We start from the raw sequence: 25,272 nt of genomic DNA, 5'->3' as shown, positions 1-25,272 counted from the left end.
CAAAAGGGATTTGTGGATAGATATGATGAAATTGTAAAGAGAATCTATGTTGGAGTAGTTGTAACTTGTAAGGGGACTCCTATAGGTTTCTTATGATTTTATTTTTTTATTTTTTTTATTTTTTTTATTTTTAATTTTTAATTTATGACATGCAACATTTAATATCTTCTCTAATCTTTCTGTATACTATAAATTTTTTTATCTTTTCCCAAATGGTGGATAGAACATAATAACCTTATGCGGGGTCTACATTTTATTGGCATGTTCATTTAGAAGTTAATTTTTAAAACAATTGGTACATGGTTCGAAAGAATAAAAATGAAAGGGGAAAAATTGCCAATTTTTGAAACTTTAGGGAGGTAGATTGCATATTTTTGAACTTTGGGGTTAAAATTGAAAAACCCCTAAAAATTGCCAATTCAACCTGAATTTAAACCCTCAGGCTTTTTTTAAAAAAATTTCGTCCAATTTAACGGAAAAATTAAATTGAGGGTTTAAATTGCCAATTTTTTAAACTTCAGGGGGGTAGATTGCCAATTTTTGAACTTTGGGGTTAAAATTGAAAAACTCTTGAAACTTCAGGGGGGCAAACTGCATTTTCCCCAAAATGAAATGTTTAGGTGCACAAAATTTCTGCCAATATTCATGTACAAGTTATATTTCAGGTCTTGGTAATTCAGGTCTCGTTAATGTAGTGGCAGGATTATGAATTAATATTATGTAAATGACTAATATGAATATCGTTTATCTTTCAGTATGGTGGGTATAATCTACGATCACGCCAAGTGAAACAACCACAAGTAGGTTGCTTGGTGATTGCGACTTACACTTGTAACGTATACTTTTTTAACCAGCTTGTCAATCGGCAAATTAAGAACTAACATTTTATGGGAAGAGGGAGCCTAGCAGTACCTGTGGGATTTCGTTTTGTACCGGAGGATGAAGAACTTCTTGTTGACTTTCTTCAAAAGAAAGTCAAGGGAGTGCCAAGACCCCATGATTGGGTGGTTGAGTATAACATCTATAGCGACAAGGAGATATGGATGATTTTCGAAAAGATTTTCAAACAATTTTTCTTCGTATTCACGAAGCTAAAGAGGGAAAGCAAATCAAGGATGGAGAGAGTAGTCGGGTCTGGCACTTGGAAGGTCGAACACACCGAAGCAATTCGTGATGGTGAAAATAAACTTATTGGGTTTAAAAAAATATTTCGTCTTCGAATATAAGAAGAACAAGGCCAAATGTGTTGGTAACGGACACTGGATTACGCATGAGTTTTCTCTTCGAGACTATTCACACGTTGAAGATGTAAGTATATCAACTCCTTCATCCATCTTTATTTGTTTTCTTGAAGCTTCCTTGTATTTGATTTATCGTTTTTTATTTGATTTTATTATTATTTTGGTTTTCCAAAACTAAATAGCGTTTGTTATGGTTATTCCACATTAGTTGTGGAATGGGCTGATGGTCAATTTATAAGTGTGAGGAAAAGTCTCACCTCTTGAGCTAACTTTTGGAGTTAAGAGAGACCCAAGACCACTTAACATTGGTATGAGAACCTAAGTTCAACCAATAAGTCTTGGCCTAATAGTCCACAAGAGAAATAGGTTGTCTCTGCTCCAACCCGAGGCCTGATGTCTAAGGGGAGATTGTTGACATTATCTCACATCAGTTGTGGAAAGGGCTGGTGGTCAGTTTATAAGTGTGAGGGAAAGCATCACCTCTTGACCTAACTTTTGGAGTTGAGAGAGGCCCAAGACCACCTAACAACATTAAGGGTTGGTTCTTTGATAAATATTATGATAAAATACGCAATGAAAAAAGAGCCAAAATTAATGTTGTTTTCTTTCATTAGCTTTTGAATATTACTAGCAACTGGGAAAAGGTCAGCCAACGAAGTTCCGGCACCGTATATAGCCCACAAAACTCGGGTCACCCACGAAAATTTTAAATTGTTCAGACAATTTTTCAAACAGTTGGACCCTACATGAATTCTAACATAATTTACTGTCCAAATTGTTAAGAATTTCTTTAGGTTTTGGGAGCTAGGAAATAGTGAATTAATTAACTACCAAAGTCTGATAAAGTTAATTACCCTGTTCATGCATGTCATTTTACGTATCACATAATTGCAACAAAATTACGTATTACATAATTCTTTTAGTGTTTTAATACATCGGAGCAACTTGATTAATTAGTATGGTCATTTTGAGACTAAAAATTGAAATAAATTACAACAAATTCATTAATGCTTAATGTTATTGTACTCACACAAAATATCATTTAAAAATATATACCATGTCAACTAATTGACTTGTATGATCACTTTGAAACTTTTGATTGAAATATACAACACAAATCCATCAAGGTTTAATGTTTTTGTATTCACACAAAATATCTTTTAATATTCTGACAACTAAAGTTATATCTATCTTTTTGTTTTCTGGGTGTTTTGCAATTTAACGAGTAACTGAGTAAGTTATTTGTAGAATCAGAAACAAAGACATGGATAGCATGAAATATCCAGTAAGAAGCTTCCAACATGACAATCAACAAGTCAAGAATCACGAGATCCAAATGTTGAATGTAAGAAACATGAACCCAAAGCATCTTCAACAACGCAATCACAATTTAATGCATATTATCAAATACCTTCATGTGATGAATTGGATCTTATAGAGACAAGCCTCATGGGTAATGTGCAATTTGTTTCAGGAGACAAGATGCCCCAAGATTTGCACTTAGAGCAAGCTCCGGCAACAACACCATTTTTGAACTCATATCAAGCACCAATGATAACACCTTTTTTGCACTCATATCAAGCTTAGGCAACAATACCATTTTTGCCCTCAGAGCTCAGGCGACAACACCATTTTTGCACTCAGAGCATGCTCAGGCAACAACACCATTTTTGGACTCATATCAAGCTTCGGCGACAACACCATTTTTGAACTCAAGTAATATTAATTATTTGAATATTTAATTACTTTATTTACTTTTATTATTTGTTTACTACACTATAATAACATTAATTCATCTTATATTTTGATATAGAACGCAGACAAATGAAGTTAGATAGTGAAGAAGAGGATGTTTTGACAACGGATATCAATTCCTGTGACATTCCAAATTCATCTGCAGCACAATCTGTTAATATTCCTTAAAATGAGCATATTTGTGGTGTTTGATTGCATGGGATAGATCCTTCAAATGGACAATACCAGGCATAATGAAAACCCAATTTGTAATGATGATGGAGTTTTAGTATTTGTTTTTTTTTTTTTTTTTTTTTTGGTTTTTTACTTTGTTTTTGCTAGCTCTCTTTGACTATCTTTTTCTTAATATGGTTTTACCTTACTTAGTAAGTGATTTGGTGTTATGGGCTTAATTTCAAGAGATGATGAAGTTGTTATTAGTTATTTAATTGTCTAATAGACAATTAAACCTATTAGAGACAATTTCCAAATCATTTACTATGTAAACTTTATAGTTTGAAATTTGCTATTTGCTATGGTGGAGTTGAAAATTTGCTAATCTTTGTGAATGCTTTTATTGAATGCCAATTTGCTAATCTAATAGACAATTAAACTTATTATGTTTTTATCACATTGTGAATGATTTTATTGTGAAAATTTGTTAATCTAATAGCTCTCTTTGACTATCTTTTTCTTAATATGGTTTTACCTTACTTAGTAAGTGATTTGGTGTTATGGGCTTAATTTCAAAAGATGATGAAGTTGTTATTAGTTATTTAATTGTCTAATAGACAATTAAACCTATTAGAGACAATTTCCAAATCATTTACTATGTAAACTTTATAGTTTGAAATTTGCTACTTGCTATGGTGGAGTTGAAAATTTGCTAATCTTTGTGAATGCTTTTATTGAATGCCAATTTGCTAATCTAATAGACAATTAAACTTATTATGTTTTTATCACATTGTGAATGATTTTATTGTGAAAATTTGTTAATCTAATAGACAATTAAACCTATTATAGTTTTATCATATTGTAATTTGTGAATGCTTTTATTGAATTCCAATGATGTTACATCATTTTTCCTTCAAACGGGGTGTGTAAACCCGACACGATCCATAGCTAAACGGGTCATATTAACTTAATACGACCCGTTATTTTAAACGGGTCAGACCAATCGTGTTAGGTTACCCGATAATTTACCATGACGTGTCTGGGTTGAGGCTAAAAGGGTGGCAGGTCAACTTGACCCCCAACTCGCTTTTCCAGGCCTACAATTAAGTATTTTCAATAATTTTTGTAAGAGAAAATTGAAATTATTGGCAAATGGATCCCATTACCAATTTTTGATATTTTATTTGAGTACATTATTAATTTTTAAACATTTGAGGCTAAATTGCAAATTGGATAAAACTTTGAGGGGCAAAGTATATTTTTCCCTTTAATTTTATTTTTTTTTCTATTTAATTTAATTAATTAATTTATTTATAATAGCCTAGAATTCCCCGTGAGTAGCTTTCATGAGCTTCCAACGGTGAGATTCCAACGGCCAAAACACATAAGGCCGGCAAATGTGTATCCCCGGGTGGTGGAGGCCCAAATAGCGGTGGACCTCACGTGATTCTCACCAACCCAACACTTTCATGCATATCTAATTATTTACCAAATCTTTCAAATATATACATCGAACATCACTTTGGTCACATAAAATAAGCTAGCTGGGCATGGAAGCTTTATGGAATTTAGAGGACAAACTGAGGCTTTCAACCCAAAAAGCACTCATCCTGTTGGTTTGTGCTTCATTTGCTGTCATTGCTCTTTGTACTGCAACAGTACTGAAGAAAAAGGGTAGACGAAGGCAACTTCCATGCCATGACATGGCCGCCAGAGACGACTCGATGAGAAGTTGTGGTTGGGTTTCAATAAAGAAGGTTTTGATGTGTTCGATGAGGTGGAGTAGAGCAAACAAGTGGGAGGGAGAAAGAATTGGAGAGAGGCCAACGCCGCTACTTGGCTTGGAAGGTTGGGAAAGCCATAATTCGGTGTCACCGGTGTGGCAAAGGCCGATACTCATGGGGGACAAGTGTGAGCTTCCAAGGTTCAGCGGGCTTATCCTGTATGACGAACGAGGCCGGCTGCTTAGTGAGTCCCAAAAGGAAGAAAATACTACTCGCCAGGTAATTAACTAACCATACATGCTAGTGTTTCTTAATTGATTGTTACATTCAGTAAAATACAAGTTAGATGAGGCCTTAATTTTGGAGGGATTTCATGCAAATTCTTAATGTAGTTTCTGCTTTTGTGTAGGTAGAAACAGCAGCTGTTGTGAGAACTACTCTGAGGGATTTGCTGGAATCTTATTTATGAGATTTTTCTTTGTTCCAAAGTAGATGTAACAAAAAGGAGTGAAAATCAAGTCTATCAAGTCAGTGTGACCCGGGTTTTATCCACACACTTTTCACAAGCAATTTTCGTAAGAGAAATGCCATATGTACTCCTAAGTGCACTCTCTAACGTAGCACTGAAAATCACCATTAAATTTTGTCTAATGGTGCTTTTCACTATCACATCAAGGAGTGTACACTTACAAATGCAGTAGCATTTCTCTTTTTGTAGTAGTTAGATGCATCATCTGCCAAAAGTATCCTGTTTCGCAGTCATAAGCTAAAAGGTGCATTTTTTTTTTAGTAAGGGCCACAAACATAAAACACTGTATCTTTGCAGTTCTGAACCCCCAGAACACAAACATAACTACAAGCAGCTAGAGAGAGAGAGAGAGAGAGAGAGAGAGAGATTAGTAATTTGTAATATCCATTTCAGAAGAAAAAACAAAAAAACAAAAACACTAGACAAACAGTGCCGGAAAATGATGGTAGTTATAATAAGTCTCACCAAGGAACTAATGGGGAAATGCTTCCCTTTCCTTTTATAGATATTTTTCTGACTCTTCTTTTCCCTCAGTAGGAGGGATTGAAATGCCTGTTTAATGCTAATAAGCATGACCCATAACCTAAGTGGGAATACATCCAAAGTGGAAGAAAATCGACTCATGATATCTGGATACTACTGGTAAATTAGTGAGAAGTCATAGCTAAAATATAACAGAATTTTTGTTGAACAAGAATGCAAATGACACAAATCAAACAAGGCAAATAAGGAGTTGAAGGTTTCATCAACTTTTACTTTATTCCTCTGCACAATATGTTTTTATTGATGCACTGGATGTTTTAAACATCCATAGATTCAAAAAATTTACCTATTTATCATCTAGGTCTTGATGCACAAATTACAGCTGGTTAAAGCTCGGCCAGTTTTAAGGAATAAAACAGCAGTCATTGCCTGGTAACACCAATCAACAATTCGAGTGAAAACAGGTATACTCAATAAAAAATTACTCAGCACTTAGTTGAGGAAGGAAAGGTGAAAAACAGCAGCAATGTATATATTGATTGTATACACAACAAGAAAAATCAACTGATTAACATGTAAGACAGAATATTCAAATTCTACCAGTAATAGAAATCAAAATGCAAATGGATCTTCCAAAGCCCAGAAAAGAATTTCAAGATTAAAGTCAACCAGATTAAAGAATTTGATTTTTAAAATCCTCCTTAATTTTTTATATAAAGTTGCATGCACTTACAGATGCCCATACATACAATGACGAAGAGAGTGAAAGGAGGGAGTAAGGAGGTTGAACAGCTGAAGACATGGTTTCAAGTATCAAGTTGAAACCTTTTGCCATTCTTTTACTTCGAGCAGTTTTCCTTCTAATTTTACATACAAAAACAGTATTGGAATTTACCTATAACCACAAAAGAAAAGACAAATCCCATGAATGTAATTATTGGATCGCCAAAAAATTAATTTACAATCACATTTGTGTAGAGAAAGTCTAGCCGCTGCTGTTCTCCATGTGGAGCAAGAGGAGCATAACACCCAATTATTTAGACAATAAATTTGATGAATCTGAAAGATCAGACTCGTCCACACAATGAACGAGTAGAGCAGGGCCTCCCACCACAGGACAACCCCAGAAAATGAATCCTCCCACATTATAAAAACAAGAAGCTAATCAGTCAACCAAAAACAAGCATCTATACCTTTGCTTGTCAGCATCAATAATCATTCATATGGCACTATGAAAGGTTCACTGGAGTCTTCGCTTGATGTATTGTTATAGTAGAAGTACAAAATCAATTGTACAATCCCCAAAATGGTTCCTATGCCATTTGGGACCTGAAATTCAAATGAAAAGGAAATATTTATGTGGGAAAACACAAATGAACAGACATAATAAACTGAACCTGTAGATTATTGGTATCAAAGAAATTACAAAATAAAATAATAGAGAGAGAGAGAGAGAGCAAACAATGTGCTGAGGGAAACTTACAGAGATGAAGGGATCATAATTAAGTAGTCCATATATGAAGAAACATGAGCTCATTAGGAAGGTGGAAAGGGAGAGATAAAATGGCATAAATTCAACACTCTTTGTACGGATCACCAAATTCTGAAAGATATACCAAGACACATAGAAAAAGTCATTAAAAATTAAGCATTTACAGCAAAATATATGCAAATGCCTGAGATAAACTTACAATTATAAACAATGGAGAAGCAAACATTGATATGAGAGAAGCACCACTCAGAAACCCAACAAAGACCCGGCGCATACTAGCGTCAGTTATTTGCAAGCTCCCAGCCACTATGATTGCACATAGCCCCAAAACCGCCAGCAACAATCCAAGCATTCTAAACTGCGAGCAACATTTAAGAGGAAAAGTTAATGACAACTTAGAATTACACAAAAGGCTTTCAGGAATTTCATCACAGTAACAAGTGCATGTATATTTTTAAATACTAAACAACCTTTTTCACTTTATCGGCAAATACTATGAAGAGTGTTATGTAGATCAACTGAAAGACAGCACCAACCGAATTGACACTCAGAACCAATACATTGTCAGAAGATATGAAGGGTGTGCCATACCACATGCAGAGCAAGCAATTCAAAAGAGCATATATATATGGCAACCCTGAGAACTGTTCCGTTGACTGGTTTCTGAGAATTCTCCTAAAAGTGGCTCTGAAAATTTAAGGGGGGAAAAACAAAAGAAACTGGTTAGGGATGAAATAATATACTCTATATACTCCTGTTTCTCCTTTTTAAAAGTTGTTATAAAACAGGAGGAAATTCGGGAGTGAAACTTACATAGGGGACACAAACAGCCCAAAAGCAAAGAAGTTCCCTGCATTAAACAAGTATGCATATTAACATGACATAAATACTAATCCTCAAATTCCTGGTTTCTTATGAAAAGAACAACACATGAATTTAACTAATATAATTCAATCTTTTATCACCCTCTGAAATGTTGACCTTAATTGCATCCTTGAGAGTCCCAAAGTTTATACAAGAATAATAGGATATCTGTTTGCTTTTTCTGAAATGCGTCACTTCCCTCATTCGCAAATTCTTTTGTGGATATTCTAAAATTTTCCAATCTAATTATTTTTTTTCAATTGCTTTGACATCAAGCAAGCCCCAGAAGTGCTAATTTTCTTTCAGAGTTTCTAAACATGATTCCCCTCAAACTTACCAACCGTGAGAGATATCATTTAAAACCCAATGTTTGGGAGGTGAAAATATAATAAATTTAGTAAAATAAAAGAAACCTATGTTAACAGTGCTTTTAATAGCCGATAGAAATGGACTAATCCCACATTTCAAAATTCAACTGCTTCATAACTAGAACAAAAAAAAAAATTTTTGAACTGCTAATTATAGATTAAGCAACAGAAACAAGCAGCTACATTTGGCACTGCTACTTTTAGCTCTGAAGTGCTAAACAGATTCTTTTTATCAGCACATCAGAACTACTTCTTACATTTAGAAACAATAACTCAAAACTTCAGGCTCTCAAGATAATGAAAATTAGTCCACAAATCTTTAATGAAACAGTACAAAGATTAGTCATTTTTTGCTTTCAAAAATCGAAAGCTAGATAAGCAATTGGATTAAGCTAATTAAAAAAAAAAATTATGTACACTTTCCAGCAACAATGGGCGACTCTTGATCAATTCTTCAGAAATTATCAAGCTCTTCATTCATCTTTCAACAAAAACCAAGAATCGACGAGTTTCTTACCAAAATGTACTCATGAATATCCTTTTTTTTTTCTTCCAAAAATGACAAATGGATTTTCTTAAAAAGGTTTGAGAAACTCTATCTCAAGGTGATGATAGAGAGTATTTTCATTACAATTTATAGAAGGTGTACAATAGACTATACATGGTAAACATCCCTTGGGTACAATCTTTCCAAAGCAGGGACAATGCGATCAATATCTCTCTGAGATATTTACATGGAAAAAATCACAAAGAGAGGAAGATATCACGTAATCTACATAAGGCATAAAATATCAAATCCTTTTATAAAATCAAGGACCCAATCAAGGAGGTTGTTGACCTTCCTTAGCAGACCAACGTGAGCTGTCCATGATGGAGAGAATTGGTGCCTTATCACTCCCCCTCAAATTGGGTTGGGGGTCAGGCCATAAGCCCAATTTGATTCGCAAATTGGCAAAAGACAACTTGGGCAGCGGCTTTGTAAAAATATCGGCAAGTTGACGGTTGGAGGGAACAAACCGTGTTTCAAGTGCACCAAGAGCTACACGTTCGCGAAAAAGTGATAGTCTATCTCAATGTGCTTAGTCCGTCCATGGAAGACCGGATTAACTGTCATATAGAGGGCACTAAGATTATCATAGAGAAGGACCGGCGGCTTAGGAAGCGAGAGTCCAATATCACGAAGAAGGAATGATAGCCAAGTTAACTCAGCGGTAGCAGATGCCATGGAACGGTACTCAGCCTCTGCACTAGAGCGGGCCATGGTAGATTGCTTCTTAGCACTCCACGAGATGCAATTACTCCAAAGGAAGGTGCAAAACCCAGTCATGGAACGACGAGTAGCTGGACAACCAGCCCAATCAGCATCTGAAAAAGCATAGAGATTAAGGGAACTTGAAAAGAGAATGCGCATACCGAAGTGAGTTGTGCCACTAATATAGTGCAAAATACGTTTTACCAACTTGAAGTGAGCCATTGTGGGAGAGTGCATGAATTGACAAACAAAATTCACACTATATGAAATATCAGGACGGGTGAACGTGAGGTATTGAAGTGCACCAACAAGACTGCGATAGTGAGTCGGATCGGGGCATAACTCATCACTAGTAGGAAGCTTGCGACTGTGGAGGGCCATAGGTGTAGCAAGGGCTTTGCAGCCCTCCAAATGTGCACGGGACAACAAATCCTTGGCATAGCGAGTTTGACAGAGAAACAGACCATGATCAAAACGTCGAACTTCAATGCCTAAAAAATGATGTAAGAAACCCAAATCCTTAATAGCAAATTCATGACCAAGGTGAGTGATTAGCCATTGGATATGAGCGGGCTTGTTGCCTGTGACAATCATATCATCAACATAGAGGAGCAATATTAGGATGCCAAAAAAGGAGTGATGGATGAACAGACTCGGGTCAGCAGTACTGGAGAAGAACCCGAGACTTAGAAGAAACGTACTGAGCCTAACAAACCATGCACGCGGTGCTTGTTTGAGTCCGTAAAGAGCTTGATTGAGCTTGCAAACGTGCAAGGGATGATGAGGATCTTCAAAGCCCGGAGGTTGCTGCATTTACACGGGTTCAGACAAAAATCCATGAAGAAAGGCGTTCTTCACATCCAACTGGCGAATATCCCATCCCTGAACTATAGCAACAATGAGGATTAACCGAATACTTCCAGGTTTGATAACCGGTGAAAAGGTTTCGAAAAAATCGATGCCATCAACTTGATTGAATCCCTTTGCGACAAGCCGAGCTTTCAAGCGTTCAAGAGACCCATCAGACCGAAGCTTTGCCTTATAGACCCATTTGCTATCCACAATGTTCATACTTGGTTGTTGAGGTACGAGATCCCAGGTGTAATTGGCAGAAAGAGCTTCAAGCTCATCATGCATGGCAGCCTTCCAACCAGGATGGCGTAAGGCAGATTTGACAGTGCGTGGTTCAGTGGGCAGAGCAGGGGAGATGCGAGCGGCATGAAAGTCAAGGTACTCGGGGTTAGGCCGAGTAATCCCATGTTTGGATCTAGTCTGCATAGAATGAAGGTTGGGGAGATCATTAGTAGGTGGGGACAAAGGCGCAGGAGAGGTACCTGGGACTGTATGATCGGTAGCAGATGTAGAAACTTCTGAGGAAGAGGAATCCTCTGCAGTTGGTTGGGTCTTGTCAATGAGAGATGTAGAGGGAGCCATATCATTAGAAGGGCTAGGACTGAGGGTGGGTTCACACGTGTTTGTGTGGGCTGGCTCACCTAAAGTAGGTTGTGAGCTGTCCACATCTAGAGACGGGTCCATAGCATCACAAGAGCCATGACTGGGGCTATCAAAAACATCAAAATTGGGGTTGGCCACATTTAGAGCATTGTTCAAGTCATCATATGAACCATGGCTGGTGTTGGGCCCCCAAATGGGTGTATGGGCTGGTACATGACTGGTGTTGGGCCCACAAATGGGTGTATGGGCTGGTACATGGCTGGTGCTGGGCCCACTGTGGAGGGCTGATATACCCACATCAGATTGCAAATTGTCCATATCAAAAGAGGATTGAGGGGCTGTGTCTGGAGAAATAGTGTCTATGGGGGAATTTCACTAGCTGGAGTTGGTGAAGTCACCCAATCACTAAAGGTGCAAAGCTCCCCTTGAATGGGAGCATCATCATAGAGACAACTGGGCTTCGTAAAGGCTAGTACCTTCTCATCAAAAACAACGTGGCGTGAGATATAGATCCGGCAAGTAGTAGGATAGAGACACTTGTAGCCTTTGTGTTTGGTGCTATAGCCAACAAAAACACAAGGCAATGATTTTGGAGAAAGTTTGTCATGCCGATAATCACCAAGGTATGGGAAGCATTTATAGCCGAATACCCGAAATGTTGAGTAGTCTGGATGTTTCCCAAAGAGCCGGAAGAAAGGAGAATCCATGCCAAGATGAGGTGAGGGCAATCTGTTAATTAGGAATGCGGCAGTAGAGAAGCATTCTACCCAAAAAAGTGATGGCAAGCGTGCATGGAACATCATAGTAAGCCCAAGTTCAGTAATATGTCGATGCTTGCGCTTGGCAGTTCCATTTTGTTCGGGAGTTTTTGGGCAAGCAAACTGATGGCGGATGCCAAGGTTGACCAAGTAACTTGCAAGGCTACCATCATTAAATTCCCCACCTTTATAACTTTGAAAGATTCGAATTTTAGCATCAAACTGACATGTAACAAATTTATGAAAATGAACAAAGCATTCAAAGAAATCAGATTTGCGGTGCATAGGATAGAACCATGAAAATCTAGAGTAGTCATCAATAAACACAGCATAGAACCGAAATTGTTCTTTTGATCTCACGGGAGCAGGACCCCACATATCACAATGCACTTTATCAAATGGTGATGTTATTGATTCATCAACAAATAGAAAGGGTAGTCTATAGGACTTTCCCATTTGACAACTAGTATAGATCTCGGATGTTTTATTTTTGGAGTCAAAAGAGATAAGTTTCCTATGCCGCAAATGATCAACAATCCGCTGTTGGGGATGTCCAAGTCGCTGATGCCAACCTTCGCCATTTATTCTCCTAAACCAATGTGAAAAGAAAACTGTTGAGCCTCCATCAAGAGCATACAGACCACCACGTCTACTGCCCGTACCTACTATTTTGTTGGTTGTCCTGCCCTTAATCACAAATCCACCCCCATCAAATTCAAAGAGAAGGGGATAATCAGATGTAAGCTTACTAACAGATAATAAATCTTTCTTAATATCTGGAACAAGTAAGACATTCTTTAATTTAAGAGATGAGGAACCAGAACCGATGGTAGCTTGCCCAATATGGGTAATAGGAAGACTATCTCCATTTCCAACCATTATTCCATCTATGCCATGATAGGGAGTAAGAGAGTGTAAATTACCTGGATCACCCGTAATGTGGTCTGTAGCACTAGTGTCAGGAAACCAGGTGGAGTCTTGAGTATCAGCAAGCTTCATGGCTGCAAGTGCTTGAAGAATATCATTTGGGGTGAAGGCATTGAAGCGGTTGAAGCAGGTGAGGGCTGTGTGGTTTCGCTTGTTGCAGATCTGACAAGTGGGTTGTTTTTTTTTTTTTTTTTTTTTTGACATGTCCACACAAGAGGAGAGAGGGGGATTCGAACTAGTGACCTCCGCTTCATTAGGCGTAGTTCTAGCCGATTGAACTACCTCTTGGGGACGACAAGTGGGTTGTTCTTCTTTATTGTTGCCTGGGTGCGCAACAGATGAGGGATTCTTGGCCACATATGTAGAGTTGGAATTTTGAGATTTTGACCCAAAAAATTGGCCTTGTGTAAAGCCTTTTCCTTTTGAATTAAAGTGGGTGGGACCCATCCTTTTCTTACCTTTATAATTGTTGGTGTGAGTATGTTGACCCACAAAAGCCATTTGATTGGTAGAAGCATTGGCATCATCTAGCTTGAACCTTTCAGTATGTGCTTCCAAAAGAATAAGAACTTCTTCACAAGGAGGAATTGGTGGCCTGAGCATGGTGGTAGTGAACATCTCATACCCCTTGCCAAGGCCACTAAGTAGCCAAAAGGTCTTCTTGTGATCTGGGACTGATTTCCCAATTGCAGCAAGATCATCACACACGGTTTTAAACCGTTGTAGATAGTCTTGCAGTGGAGCGGATCCACGTTGAATTGTGGTGAGCCGCTTCTTGAGTTCAAGGCGACGATCATTTGAGACTCAGGCAAAAGCATGCACCAATGCATTCCAAACTTCTACCTAGGTGTCGAGTCCCACTACAATGCCAAGAGCATCTTCAGATAGCGTAGCAATCAGCCATCCTTTGACCAAGCGATCAGTCCGACGCCATTGAAGAAATGTCGGATTTGGATTTTGGGTATCCGACGCCTCTGGCGTTTTTGGATCTTGTGTATCCGATGTTAGGTACCTGGAAGGTGCCTTTGTCTCACCTATGATAAATCCTTGTAAGTCATAACTTTCAAGAATATTGAGCATTTGGGTTTTCCATCTCAAAAAATTGGTCGCATTGAGGCGGAGTGACACAAAATTAGCGACATTTTGTGTCACTGGGTAAGGGTATGGTTCAGTTGTGGTGGAAGATTTGGCGGTGGGCGACATTTTTGGAAAGAAAAGAAAGAAGCTGTATATGGAGTTGATATTGTTGCAGGGAAAGAGGGGAAGTGTATACTCTCTATCTCACCAAGAGCTCTGATACCATAAAAAGGTTTGAGAAACTCTATCTCAAGGTGATGATAGAGAGTATTTTCATTACAATTTATAGAAGGTGTACAATAGACTATACATGGTAAACATCCCTTGGGTACAATCTTTCCAAACCAGGGATAATGCGATCCATATCTCTCTGAGATATTTACATGGAAAAAATCACAAAGAGAGGAAGATATCACGTAATCTACATAAGGCATAAAATATCAAATCATTTTATAAAATCAAGGACCCAATCAAGGAGGTTGTTGACCTTCCTTAGCAGACCAACGTGAGCTGTCCATGATGGAGAGAATTGGTGCCTTATCATTTCTTTGGTTTAAGCTAGCATGCAATAAAAATTAAGACTAGAAGCAATTAGAACAAGAGCCAAATACGTTTCTTAAAATAATGGACTCATGGGAATTCGCAATTCCAAAAATGATGACTTGGTCTTCCTTCATATAATCAATAAACGCCAAAAACAATGGTCTTTCTTTGTTTGAAGCCAAAAACTAAACCCCCAATCAAGAATTCAGCTAGTTATCACAATGAAAAACCCAGAAATTCAGAGAGAGAGAATAGTTTACCGGCGACTCCAGCTGCATCCTTGCAGATTACAAGAACAGTAGACGAAACTAAAAGAATCATCAAAAAGCCTTCAACACCAACTCTGTCAATGCAAAGCAGCAACCAAACCAAAGCACCAAATCACAAAAACCCAAACCTTATATCGCAATCACGCTCCCACCCCACCTTTCAAATCCCCTCTCCTTCTCGCCTATAAGAAAATCAGAGCTCTTTCTCTCTCCACAACCATGTCTGTCTCTGTTCTGACAATACTTTATTTTCGTCAACATCATGTCCGCCCACAAAACCCAACAAAACATGGAATAATTGGGCTTCTAATTTTATTCGCCATGTGTAAAATTTGCTATTTTCATATAGGGTGAAGTAAAATAGCACGCCAGCGTGCTCTTTCATATATATATATATATATATATGGACAGTCTGTGTTCAGACAAAAGGAGCTAAGCTGGCACGATGGGGATGGGTGACGATGTACTTTAAAATAGAGAGATTAAAGATAGGTTGGCATTCTCAGCCATTCATACTACCCCTATTATTATTACCTAAAACCGAATCATCATCATCGCTCTGTTTCAAGAAAAAATCTGAACAATTCGATCGTGATTCTTCATGAGAGAAGTGTTGTATCGCTTCAAGGCAAAAACAAAAATAAACAATTATTGAATGTACATTGAATCTTCTTGTGCCCAATATTTTTGAGGCAATCATGGTAAACTCTTTGGAGAAAATATCTTAAAAACAAACAATATAGTAATTATTTCTTTTTTTTTTTAATTTTTATTTTACAAAATCAAATCTGATTCATTTTCACATGATTTTATTTTATTGAGGCTAATGGTTTCATTATTATTATTATTTTAGAAAGGCTAATTGTTTCATTAGTACCTTGGGGCATGACATCATCAATTTCAAAATAATATTCATTTTGATTAAAATAATACAAAATTCTGGCATAGGACCTATCTAGGGTCGTCAAATCACCCCTAAAGTAATGAGAATGGTTTAGCTACCCAAAAAAGCAAAAAAAAAAAAAAAAAAAAAGTTTTTGATTGTTAGCCTTGGGATGGCAAGCTGAGGATAGGGATGTAAATGCGAGTACAGTTAGTGGTTATTAGTAAAAACTACTAATCGTAACGGCTTTAGCGGTTAATAAATTTTACTAACCGCCGTTGAAACGGCGGTTAGTAAAACATGTAACCATATGCTATAACCACTTTTTCAAAATTGAGCCTTTTTTTTGTTTTTTTTTTTTTTTTTGCTTTTGCTTTTTGGGCTTTCTCAAGTTTTAAGTTTTGGGCTTTTTTTTTTTTTTTTTTTTTTTGGATCATTGTAGCATTTTTTATCCTCATTTGTTTTTTGGTGTCCTCCATCTATTAAAGTGTTATTAAATAGGTAATTTTTGCATTGCATTAAGAAACATGTTGCCCCAAATTAAACTAAGAAAATCCTATCATGGCATGTAAAATTTGTTTGTGTCAAATACTCACCTAAATTAATAGGCAAATACTTGGAACATTTTATTCGCAAGTGTACAAGATCAAACGATAGTATAGTTTAGCAAATACAAGATCATCTCACGAGGATTGTTGATTTTATTAAGAATTAATTTTCCAAATTAAAAGATCAGAATTATCACAGATTTGCAATGTTGAAAAAGATAAAGATAATAAAAAGGTTAGAGTTTTGATATCCACCACTAATCTAACTAATTAAGAAAATACTAGGCCAATGTTCCAATTATGTGGTATAATTAATGCTTGTCAACCTAAGGGCATGGTATCTACACCTTAAGCTATTGATCTCCCTAAGCAATGAATTAGGCATAGTATCTACTCTAATTCTTTTCTTCCCTAAAGGATTTAGCATGGTATCTATTAAGTTGTTCTATAGGGACACATAATTTTATGGAGATCAACAAACACATGAGTTATAAGGCATGGTATCTACTCCTAGTTCTCATGTTAATTAAGCCAAGAACCCATGATGAGTTTCTTTTGTCACTTTATTAAGCCCAAGATTCGGTTATCTAAATTGACTTAACTAACAAATTCATATCATAAAATATGAGGAATGCAATCATATAGACATAATCAATTAAAATAAACCATAATATGATTGAAACAAAGGCATTAGTATTAAACTTAAAAAGATATGATTAGGGCTTCAATCTAGCCCTAACAAAGAGTTTAGTTACACATAATGAAACTAAAAAGAAAAGGGAAAGAAGAAACCGGAAATCGCTTCTTGAAGTAGCCTCCTATTTCTCTCTCCGAAATTATATCTCTTTCTAAGAAGCTTAGAGGACCTAGAAGCCTTAGAAAACCTAATAAAATCGGAAGATAGCCTCCTAGTCCAAGTAGGACTTCTAAAACCTAAGTTAACTTGGAGAAAAGGTCTTTCCTCATCTGGGCCACGCGAGTGTGCTCGATCCTAAGGTTGTGCACTCGAGTGCAAGACTGTGCTCGATCCGTTCTCTTCTGCGCTTGAGCGCAGATGCAGTCGAGCCTGCTTCTGGTATGATCGATCCTAGCTCCAGCTTTTCCTAAAATTGGCCTTTTATGCTTGAAACTTCCAAAAGTGCTTCATTTTCCTTCAAACACCTAAAACTGACAAAAACACAAAAAGGAAGAAAAAAAACACACACACACACACACACACAAAATAACACCAAAAAAAAAAAAAAAAAAGCAACAAAAAAAACCACAAAATAGCACAACTAAGAGATTAACTTAGCCCTCATCACACCCTTAAACTTATATATTGCTAATCCCTTAGCAATACGAAACTAAAAAAAAAAAAAAAAAACAAAAACTACTCTATCTCCATTGTCATAGGAAACATGATTGCATTTAGCATATGCAACAAGCCTTTTAAACCCCTAGGCATCCCTAGTAGGACGAGTTAAGTCTCGTGAAGGTTAAATAGAGATGCTACCTGCAAACATTCATGCATAGTTCATGTCATTCTCAAAATTAAAGTATCACTCAAAATTAGGATTTTCAGTCATTAGGAAGTTTAAAAAGATAAACCTCATCTTCACAATAAATTAGAATTTAAAAAGTCTAGCTACATACAAAGGACAGGCAAGGGCATCACAAGCTCAAAACAGTGTAAAGTGAACTGTTGTGAGTTTAAATGTACTCGCAAGCACACGAGTCGTTTGCAACATAGTGTGTGCAAGTGAGAGGCCGAATCCAAAGGGAATTGCATTGTGAAAATCAATTTCTATCTAAACTAATCCTATTTTAACCTAGTTCCAAATTTTGTGTGATTTTGTCGTGCAAAAATATAAATTAAATGAAAACTGATTGTAAATCAAATGAATAAAAACACTAAGGTTTCAGAATTCACTTCGCCAAATCTAAACAACATATCCTCGTATTTGCTCATACAACCGAAAAATTATAAAGCTCTATGTGTTGTTCGATGTTTTTTAAAAATATAGATTAAATCATTCAATGAATCCACCCATTTAACAAATCACAATGAATATCCAATTGAAATCAAATCATCCAATGTATCTATTTGATTCATGAATCACAATGGATATCCAATTTCAATTGAATGATTCGATGTATTTATCGGATGAAACACATCGAATATCCAACATTTAACACATAACAATCATAACATTCAATTAAGAGAGATCAATCTACTAATTGAACTGAAATACAACAACACTTTTATTCAAAATCGAAATTGTACGAACAAATAACGAGAACATAATTTTTTATCAATGACGAAGCTTCATCTTCAACCTTAGTTGAAGGTTTTAGCCTCTCATGACTAAAAGCAACATAATCAAATCAATTGAAAACATTAAAATGAATAACTTACAAAGATAAACGCCCTCAGAGCCCAAGAACGACAAAAGGTCGAAAAAATGCTCTAAACGACGCCTCCAAACATGTGTTTACAAAAGAAAAGAATGTTATAAATACTAAAAACCTAGGGTTTCAGCGCTGCCAAGTTAGCCCGGTTGCGCTCGATTGCACACTAGTTGCGCTCAAGCGTACTTGGGCGTGCTTCAGGGCTCTTGCGGCGCAACACATGGGCGCTGCGTGTTTGGTTCTGGGCAAGGGTAAGCTCGTGCGCTATTGTCCATGCTCGAGCGCAGATGTGCTCAAGCATAAGGCTGCTGTGCTTGAGCGCAAATGCGCTCAAGCGCCAATGTGGTTCGCTCGATCCTAGCTCTAGAAGCGCTTTTCTTCAACTTCTTTGCATTTTCTACATTAAAACCGTAGTTTTCCCTTAGCAACTTGCAAAACACCAAAACTAACCAAAACATCATAAAATAATAAAGCTAAAGGCTTAGCAAATGTAAATTAAGGGGTCCAAATATGCAACATTTGATACTTATCAAATACCCCCAAACTTACATTTTACTAGTCCCTTAGTAAAACAAAATAAAAAATACATCAAAACATGAAACATAAGTCCGCTGTCGTTGAAGAGACGATTGCATTTAGTGTATGCAACAAGCCTTTTAAACCCCTAGGCATCCCTATAGAACGAGTGAAGTTTCGTGAGGGTTTAACAGCAATGATACCCTCAAACATGAACTTCCACACAAACACATGGTTCTTACATTATAATTAGGTTTAACACAATGAACATCACAATCACATCATCAAGACATCCAAAAATCATTCAACTCATAGATGAAAATTTGAGACAACACATGCTCCAATAAATGCAAAGTGAGTAACACATACAATCATGAGGTTTCAATTTTTTCCAAAGTTTGGTGTACCTCAAAATTCATAGGAATTCATTCAAATGAAAACAACTAAGGCTTAAGTCAAGATATGCATTTTTTGTTTTTTTGTTTTTTTTTTTGGTGTAGGTTGTGCAATGTTTGGCTCCCTTAAGCTTTCTAATTGAGGAATGTTGGGCCAGTGACTCCTAAATCAGATGGTTTTAGGGCACTAGATGTAGAAACATCCTAAGGGCTTAATTACTGAAGTCAAAAAGGCTACGAAATTAAACTAGACATACAATCAACCAAATTGAATTTCTCATTTTTTTACGCGAACACTCAATGCTTAGTGAGGCAAGAAGTCCAGTTACTCAATGAGAAGCTCAAATTGATTTTTTTTTTTTTAAAAAAAAAATCTATTTTCAAGCCAAGGTATCATCAACAATTCATCCTACAAATCTCAAGATACATCCTAATCAATTCAAATCTGATACCTCATAGACTCTATGCTAATGTGCTTGTAAAGATCAATTCAGACATGCGAAGTCTCTCTAATCCAACAAATGAGTAAAAAAAAACATATATTTTTAATGACATGTTGTGTTCAAGATGTTAAACAATCCAATTGATGAATGCCAAATATTTCATATTTGGACCCCTTAATTTACATTTGCTAAGCCTTTAATTTTATTATTTTATGATGTTTTAGTTAGTTTTGGTGTTTTAGTGTTTTGTAGGTTGTTAAATGAAAACTGCGCCTTTAAAGGAAAAATCCATTAATTCTGGGGCTTAAGACACTTTAGGGAGCATTGGCAGCAAATTTCGATCGAGCGATGATTCGCACCCGACAAGTCCCACTAAAAAGGCTATATCTAAAGTTGTAAAGCTCGGATTGAAGCAATCTAGGCGTCATTGGAAAGCTAACTCAAAGATCTACAAATTTATGTTTCACTGTTGGCTAATTCCGCAGGTAGTGCGCTTGAGTGCACTCTATCGAAATTGAAAAATGCATGCTCGAGTGCGATTGAGCGTACTCGGCCGACCTAGCAGTGCTGAAGCCCTAAAATTAGCTTATAAATATCATTATTTTCTATTTTAAACATATGGAGACGTTCCGGGGCGCCATGCTTTGTCACTTTTCGTGTTTTTTGGGTTTTTAGAGTTTTGAACTCCAATTCTTTTGTTAGTATTTGATTTTAATGAAGTTAATTTAGTTTCTTTATGATTTCTTTTATTATGAGAGGCTAAATCTTCAACTAAGGTTGAAGATGAAGCCTCACCGCCGATTAGTTTTATGTTTTTATGTTTCGTTCGTACAATTCCGTGGTTTCATGTAATGTAAGTTCGTTTCAATTCAATTGTGTGACAAAGTTGTGATTTATTGTTGTTTATAAATTTTGAAAACGTTGGATATTCATTGTGTTTTATTCCATCGATACAGTGCATCTTTTGGTTTATCCATTGTCTTTTGTGCAAAGTATGGATACATTAGATCTTTTGACCTAAACTAGATATGCATTGTTTTTCGTAAATACAGATGGATTCATTGAATTTTTTAATAGGATTTTATAAAAACAAAAGAACATGCATGGGATTTTATTGAAATTCGGATGTATGAACAAACATAATTATATGTGCTTTGATTTGGTGAGGTGGATTCTGAAAACCTTAGTGTTTTTATCATTAGATTTAGTTTTAGTTTTGATAAGTGCTAAAATATTCATATTTTCAGCTCTTAACTTGTATGTTTAAATCTTTTGGTTTTAGTTAATTAGGCCATTTTAATTTCTTTTTGTGTTTTTCATACTTTTACATGCTTTTGGAAGAAAATGAAGTAAAACTAGGTGATTTGGGCTCAAAAGAGAAGATAGAGACAATTAGAACTCTCTGGTACTGCGATCAATCGCAGGGCACCTGCGATTGAGCACAATACCCGAGAGGACACAGCATCAAGCAGGCCAGGAGCGATCGAGTGCATGACAGAAGAAGGAACGATCGCAGACTTGCGATCGAGCGCACCCGTGCGCAGGATACTTATCAAGTGGCGGCTGGATTGACATTCTTTCCATATTAGGGTTTTCCAACTCCAAATTGTAATAGGTCTCAAAACCCTACGAAATCCCTAGGTTTACTACTTTGTCTAGGACTTCTAAAGCATATAAATAGACGCTTAAGCCTCTAGAATAGATATACTTGAGGAGGAGAAGAAGAGGAGCTCTTGAAGTTCTAGTGTCAGGTTTATTCTTTTCTTTTCTTTTCTTTTTTTCTTTTATGAAGATGTTTAACATCAACTCTATGTGTAGCTAATTTATTTAGTAGGGCTAGATTGAAGCCCTCGTTATGTTTTGTTAATATTTCAATATTGGCGTCTTTGTGATGATCTTGTTGTGCTATTTAACTTGATTAATACCTGCTTGCATGAATTCCTCATATGTGTGTGTCTGATCAACATATACATGTGGTACAGACTAGTTAGTTAGATCAATTTGGATGACCGAGTCCTGGGTTTAACAAAAGTGACAAAAGAAATCCTCACCGAGTTCTTGGGTTAATCAACATGGGGAACCGAGAGTATACACCCATGCCCTAGGCCTTGTGTGTTTGTCGATTTCCATAGAACATATGCTTTTCTAAAGAACAACTTAGTATATACCATGCTAAATCATTTAGGAAAGAAAAGAGTTAGAGTATACATCCATGCCTAACTTGTTGCTTAGGGAAATCAATAGCTTAAGGAGTATACACCCATGCCCTTAGGTTGATAAACATTAGATATGCATAACTTGATCAAAGCGTTGGCATATTGATATATCAGCTTAATATAATTAGTGATGGATATCAAAGCCCTACCTTTTATCATTATCAACTCAAGCAATCTCTATTTTACTTAAGGAAATTATTTTTAAACGGAAATTCAGCAGTCCTCGTGGGAATGATCTTGTACTTGCACCATATACTACTATGTTGACCTTGTGCACTTGCAGGTAAAACATACAATTATTCACCTATTAATTTAAGTAGATTTTTGTATAACAAGTTTTTGGCGCCGTTGCCAGGGATTGCAGCGAATTTTGTTTAAAATTATTTTCCTTTAGCTTTGTTATTTTAATTTTCAATTTTTAATTTAGTTGTTAGCAAAAATCAAAAAGAATTTCCTGTTTTCCCTAACTTTTTTGTTTTCTGTTGCAGGTTGCGGATTGGCATTCTGTGATTGCGATCAATCGTCAGCCAAGTGTGATCGAGCGCGCTGCGATCGAATGCACCAACTTGCGATCGAGCGCAATTCCAGGGGGCATCCGAACTGGCAGTACTGAAGCTGCCTAATTGCAGAAGTAAATTAGTTCATGCAAGGTCGTTGATCTCAAGCCTCTACCGTTCTTCCACTTGATCCTGAAATTGAGTAGACAATTCGACAATGACCTAGAGACAAAGAAGAAGAAGAAGAAATTGAGATGGAAGATTTGCAAGAGAATCCAATTGGGCCAAGACCATTAGAGGCAAATCCACCATGGGTGAGGAGACCAATGAAGCAAGCATATGTTCCAGCAAACCTCCATCAACGCTCTTGCATAGCATATCAAGTAGAGGTGGATGGCAGCTATTACATCTCTCCCCAAATCCTCAATGCATTGACTCATTTCAGAGGCACAGCTACTGAGGACAACAACATGCATCTTAAGAAATTCTTTGACTTATGCAAGTTGCAGCATGTCCAAGGCCTAACTCCAGAGAGACTCATGTTAGTTCTCTTTCATTTTTCCTTGAAAGATAATGCTAAATTGTGGTACAATTCCTTGCCTACAAAGTCCATTCATACTTGGGAAGAATTGACCACCAAGTTTCTGAAGAGGTTTTTCCCAGTCTAGAAGACAAAACAACTTAAAAGGAAACTTCAAATGTTCCAACAACGAGACGGAGATTTGTTCTTTGAGGCCTGGGACCACTTCAATTCCATGCTTCTAAAGTGCCCGCACCACAACATCCCTCAAGATGATTAGGTACAAATTTTCTATAAAGGATTAGATGATACTAACAGAGGAATGGTTGATACAGCTTGTGGAGGTATGCTAATGGAGAAGAGCAGTGAGGAAGCCATAAGGATCTTTGAGGGGTTGAGTGAACATACTCAACAATTCCCATCCAGAAGGAGGCAAGGTGTAAGGAGTAAAGGCAAGAATGGCAAAAATAGCGAAATGCAAAATCAGATGCCTGCTGTGGAAAAGAAGTTGGACATGATTGTCAAGGCCATGACTGCTCAGAAAATTTCACCTCTGCAACAGGACACACCAGCTCAAAAGCCAGAGAAGGATGACCTGAAGGATCTTGTACGACAATTGGTGACTTCATAACAGCAATTTGTGATTGCGCAAGAACAAATTACTAGTAGACATGATCAAGCCATCCAAAGACTAGAAGTGCAAGTAGGGCAATTGGCAAAAGAGTTGAGTGAGAGAAAGCAGGGAGAATCTCTAGCCCAGATAATACCCAATCCTGGAGGTCATCAGCAGCTAGAAGCAGTCACAGTTCTCAGGAATGGCAAGGTCATTGGAACTCAAGAGCCACCTCGAGCAACTCTAGAAGGACCATCAACTTCTAAGGTAAACAAAATGGAGAAGGTAAATGCACCCCCCTTTCCTCAAAGGCTAGTCAAACCAAAGAAAAAAGAGCAACTTAGGGATATCTTTGAGACTTTGAGGAAAGTAGAAATCAACATTCCTTTATTAGATGCAATTAAACAGATTCCTTCATATGCTAAATTTTTAAAGGATTGTTGCACTAACAAAAGAAAGTTTCAGAAGTATGAGACAGTGGCCTTAACAGAAGAGGTAAGTGCAGTCTTGTTAAGGAAATTACCACCAAAGCTAACAGATCTAGGTAGTTTTACCATTCTCTGCAGGATAGGAGACTATTCTTTTGAAAATGCGCTACTGGATCTAGGAGCAGGGGTGAATTTGCTGCCTTACACTGTATACAAAAAGCTGGGATTGGGGGAACTTCAACCAACCTCTATTACCTTGCAACTGGCAGACAGAAGCATCAAACGACTAAGAGGTATACTGGAAGATGTGTTGGTAAAGGTAGGTACATTTATCTTACCTGTCGGTTTCATTGTATTGGATGTTAAAGAATCTCCTATGCCATCACCCTTACCTATTATCTTAGGAAGACCCTTTATGAGAACTGCTGATACTACAATAGGTGTGAAGAAGGGTATTGTGAGTATGAAGGTAAATGGTGAGACAATAGAAGTCAAAATATTCGATGCATTGAAATTACCTCAAGAAGATTTAGAATGTTTTGATGTTTGTATGATCCAAGATGTTAGTGAGACAGCTTTGCAGGACCAATATAAAGATCCATTGGAGGCCGCCTTCACCCATAGTCTCACAAGGTAGGACATTGAGCCAGAACTTGAAGATATTACTAATGACGTCATTGAACTAATGTATCACCTTGAGGATTCTCCAAAATACTCAAGTAAGTATAATCCTCCCTTCGAGATTCTTGAGCCTACTAACACTTCTCTTGTTCCCTCTATTGCCTAGGCACCCAAGCTGAAATTGAAGCAATTGCCAGAGCACCTACAATATGCATACTTGGGAAAAAACAAGACACTACCAGTCATCATTGCTGCAAATCTGAGTTGTGGGGAAGAAGAAAAGCTGTTGAGAATTCTTAGAGAACATAAAA

General features: G+C 37.0%; 2 protein-coding genes across 4 annotated transcripts; one reads left to right on the top strand and one right to left on the bottom strand.

The window, feature by feature from the left end:
* Positions 1-4,699: 4,699 nt before the first annotated feature.
* LOC132173321 (uncharacterized) lies at positions 4,700-5,383 on the top strand. Its single transcript, XM_059584783.1, has 2 exons — positions 4,700-5,152; positions 5,283-5,383. The coding sequence occupies exons 1-2, from the start codon at positions 4,700-4,702 to the stop codon at positions 5,340-5,342; spliced, it is 513 nt and encodes a 170-aa protein (XP_059440766.1). The 3' UTR covers positions 5,343-5,383.
* Positions 5,384-6,152: 769 nt separating this feature from the next.
* On the bottom strand, positions 6,153-15,266 carry LOC132174929 (bidirectional sugar transporter SWEET2). Of its 3 annotated transcripts, XM_059586686.1 has the most exons (8): positions 14,882-15,266; positions 12,998-14,636; positions 8,191-8,227; positions 7,848-8,064; positions 7,577-7,735; positions 7,369-7,488; positions 7,079-7,214; positions 6,153-6,314 (listed from the first exon to the last, which is right to left on the bottom strand). In XM_059586686.1, exons 2-7 carry the CDS (start codon positions 13,617-13,619, stop codon positions 7,101-7,103), a joined length of 1,269 nt encoding a protein of 422 aa, XP_059442669.1. In that variant the 5' UTR covers positions 13,620-14,636; positions 14,882-15,266; the 3' UTR covers positions 6,153-6,314; positions 7,079-7,100. The 3 variants fall into 3 exon arrangements, with proteins under 3 accessions (XP_059442669.1, XP_059442670.1, XP_059442668.1); XM_059586687.1 differs by lacking the exons at positions 6,153-6,314; positions 12,998-14,636 and having other exon boundaries at positions 6,796-7,214; positions 14,882-15,263; XM_059586685.1 differs by lacking the exons at positions 6,153-6,314; positions 14,882-15,266 and having other exon boundaries at positions 6,796-7,214; positions 12,998-14,523.
* Between the last annotated feature and the right edge of the window lie 10,006 nt (positions 15,267-25,272).

Source organism: Corylus avellana, chromosome ca3, assembly GCF_901000735.1.
Source record: "Corylus avellana chromosome ca3, CavTom2PMs-1.0".
In the NCBI taxonomy this organism is placed as follows: Eukaryota; Viridiplantae; Streptophyta; class Magnoliopsida; order Fagales; family Betulaceae; genus Corylus; species Corylus avellana.
This window is presented reverse-complemented; position numbering and strand designations above follow the sequence as displayed.

Excerpts from the sequence above, each read along its gene's own strand:
- LOC132173321 (XM_059584783.1), top strand. The coding sequence starts at position 4,700 with ATGGAAGCTTTATGGAATTTAGAGGACAAACTGAGGCTTTCAACCCAA. Across the intron at positions 5,153-5,282 it reads AAGAAAATACTACTCGCCAG|GTAGAAACAGCAGCTGTTGT; the intron begins GTAATTAACTAA and ends GCTTTTGTGTAG.
- LOC132174929 (XM_059586686.1), bottom strand. The coding sequence starts at position 13,619 with ATGTTCACTACCACCATGCTCAGGCCACCAATTCCTCCTTGTGAAGAA. Across the intron at positions 7,489-7,576 it reads CTTCTCCATTGTTTATAATT|AATTTGGTGATCCGTACAAA; the intron begins GTAAGTTTATCT and ends TATATCTTTCAG. Across the intron at positions 7,215-7,368 it reads ATTATGATCCCTTCATCTCT|GTCCCAAATGGCATAGGAAC; the intron begins GTAAGTTTCCCT and ends TTTGAATTTCAG.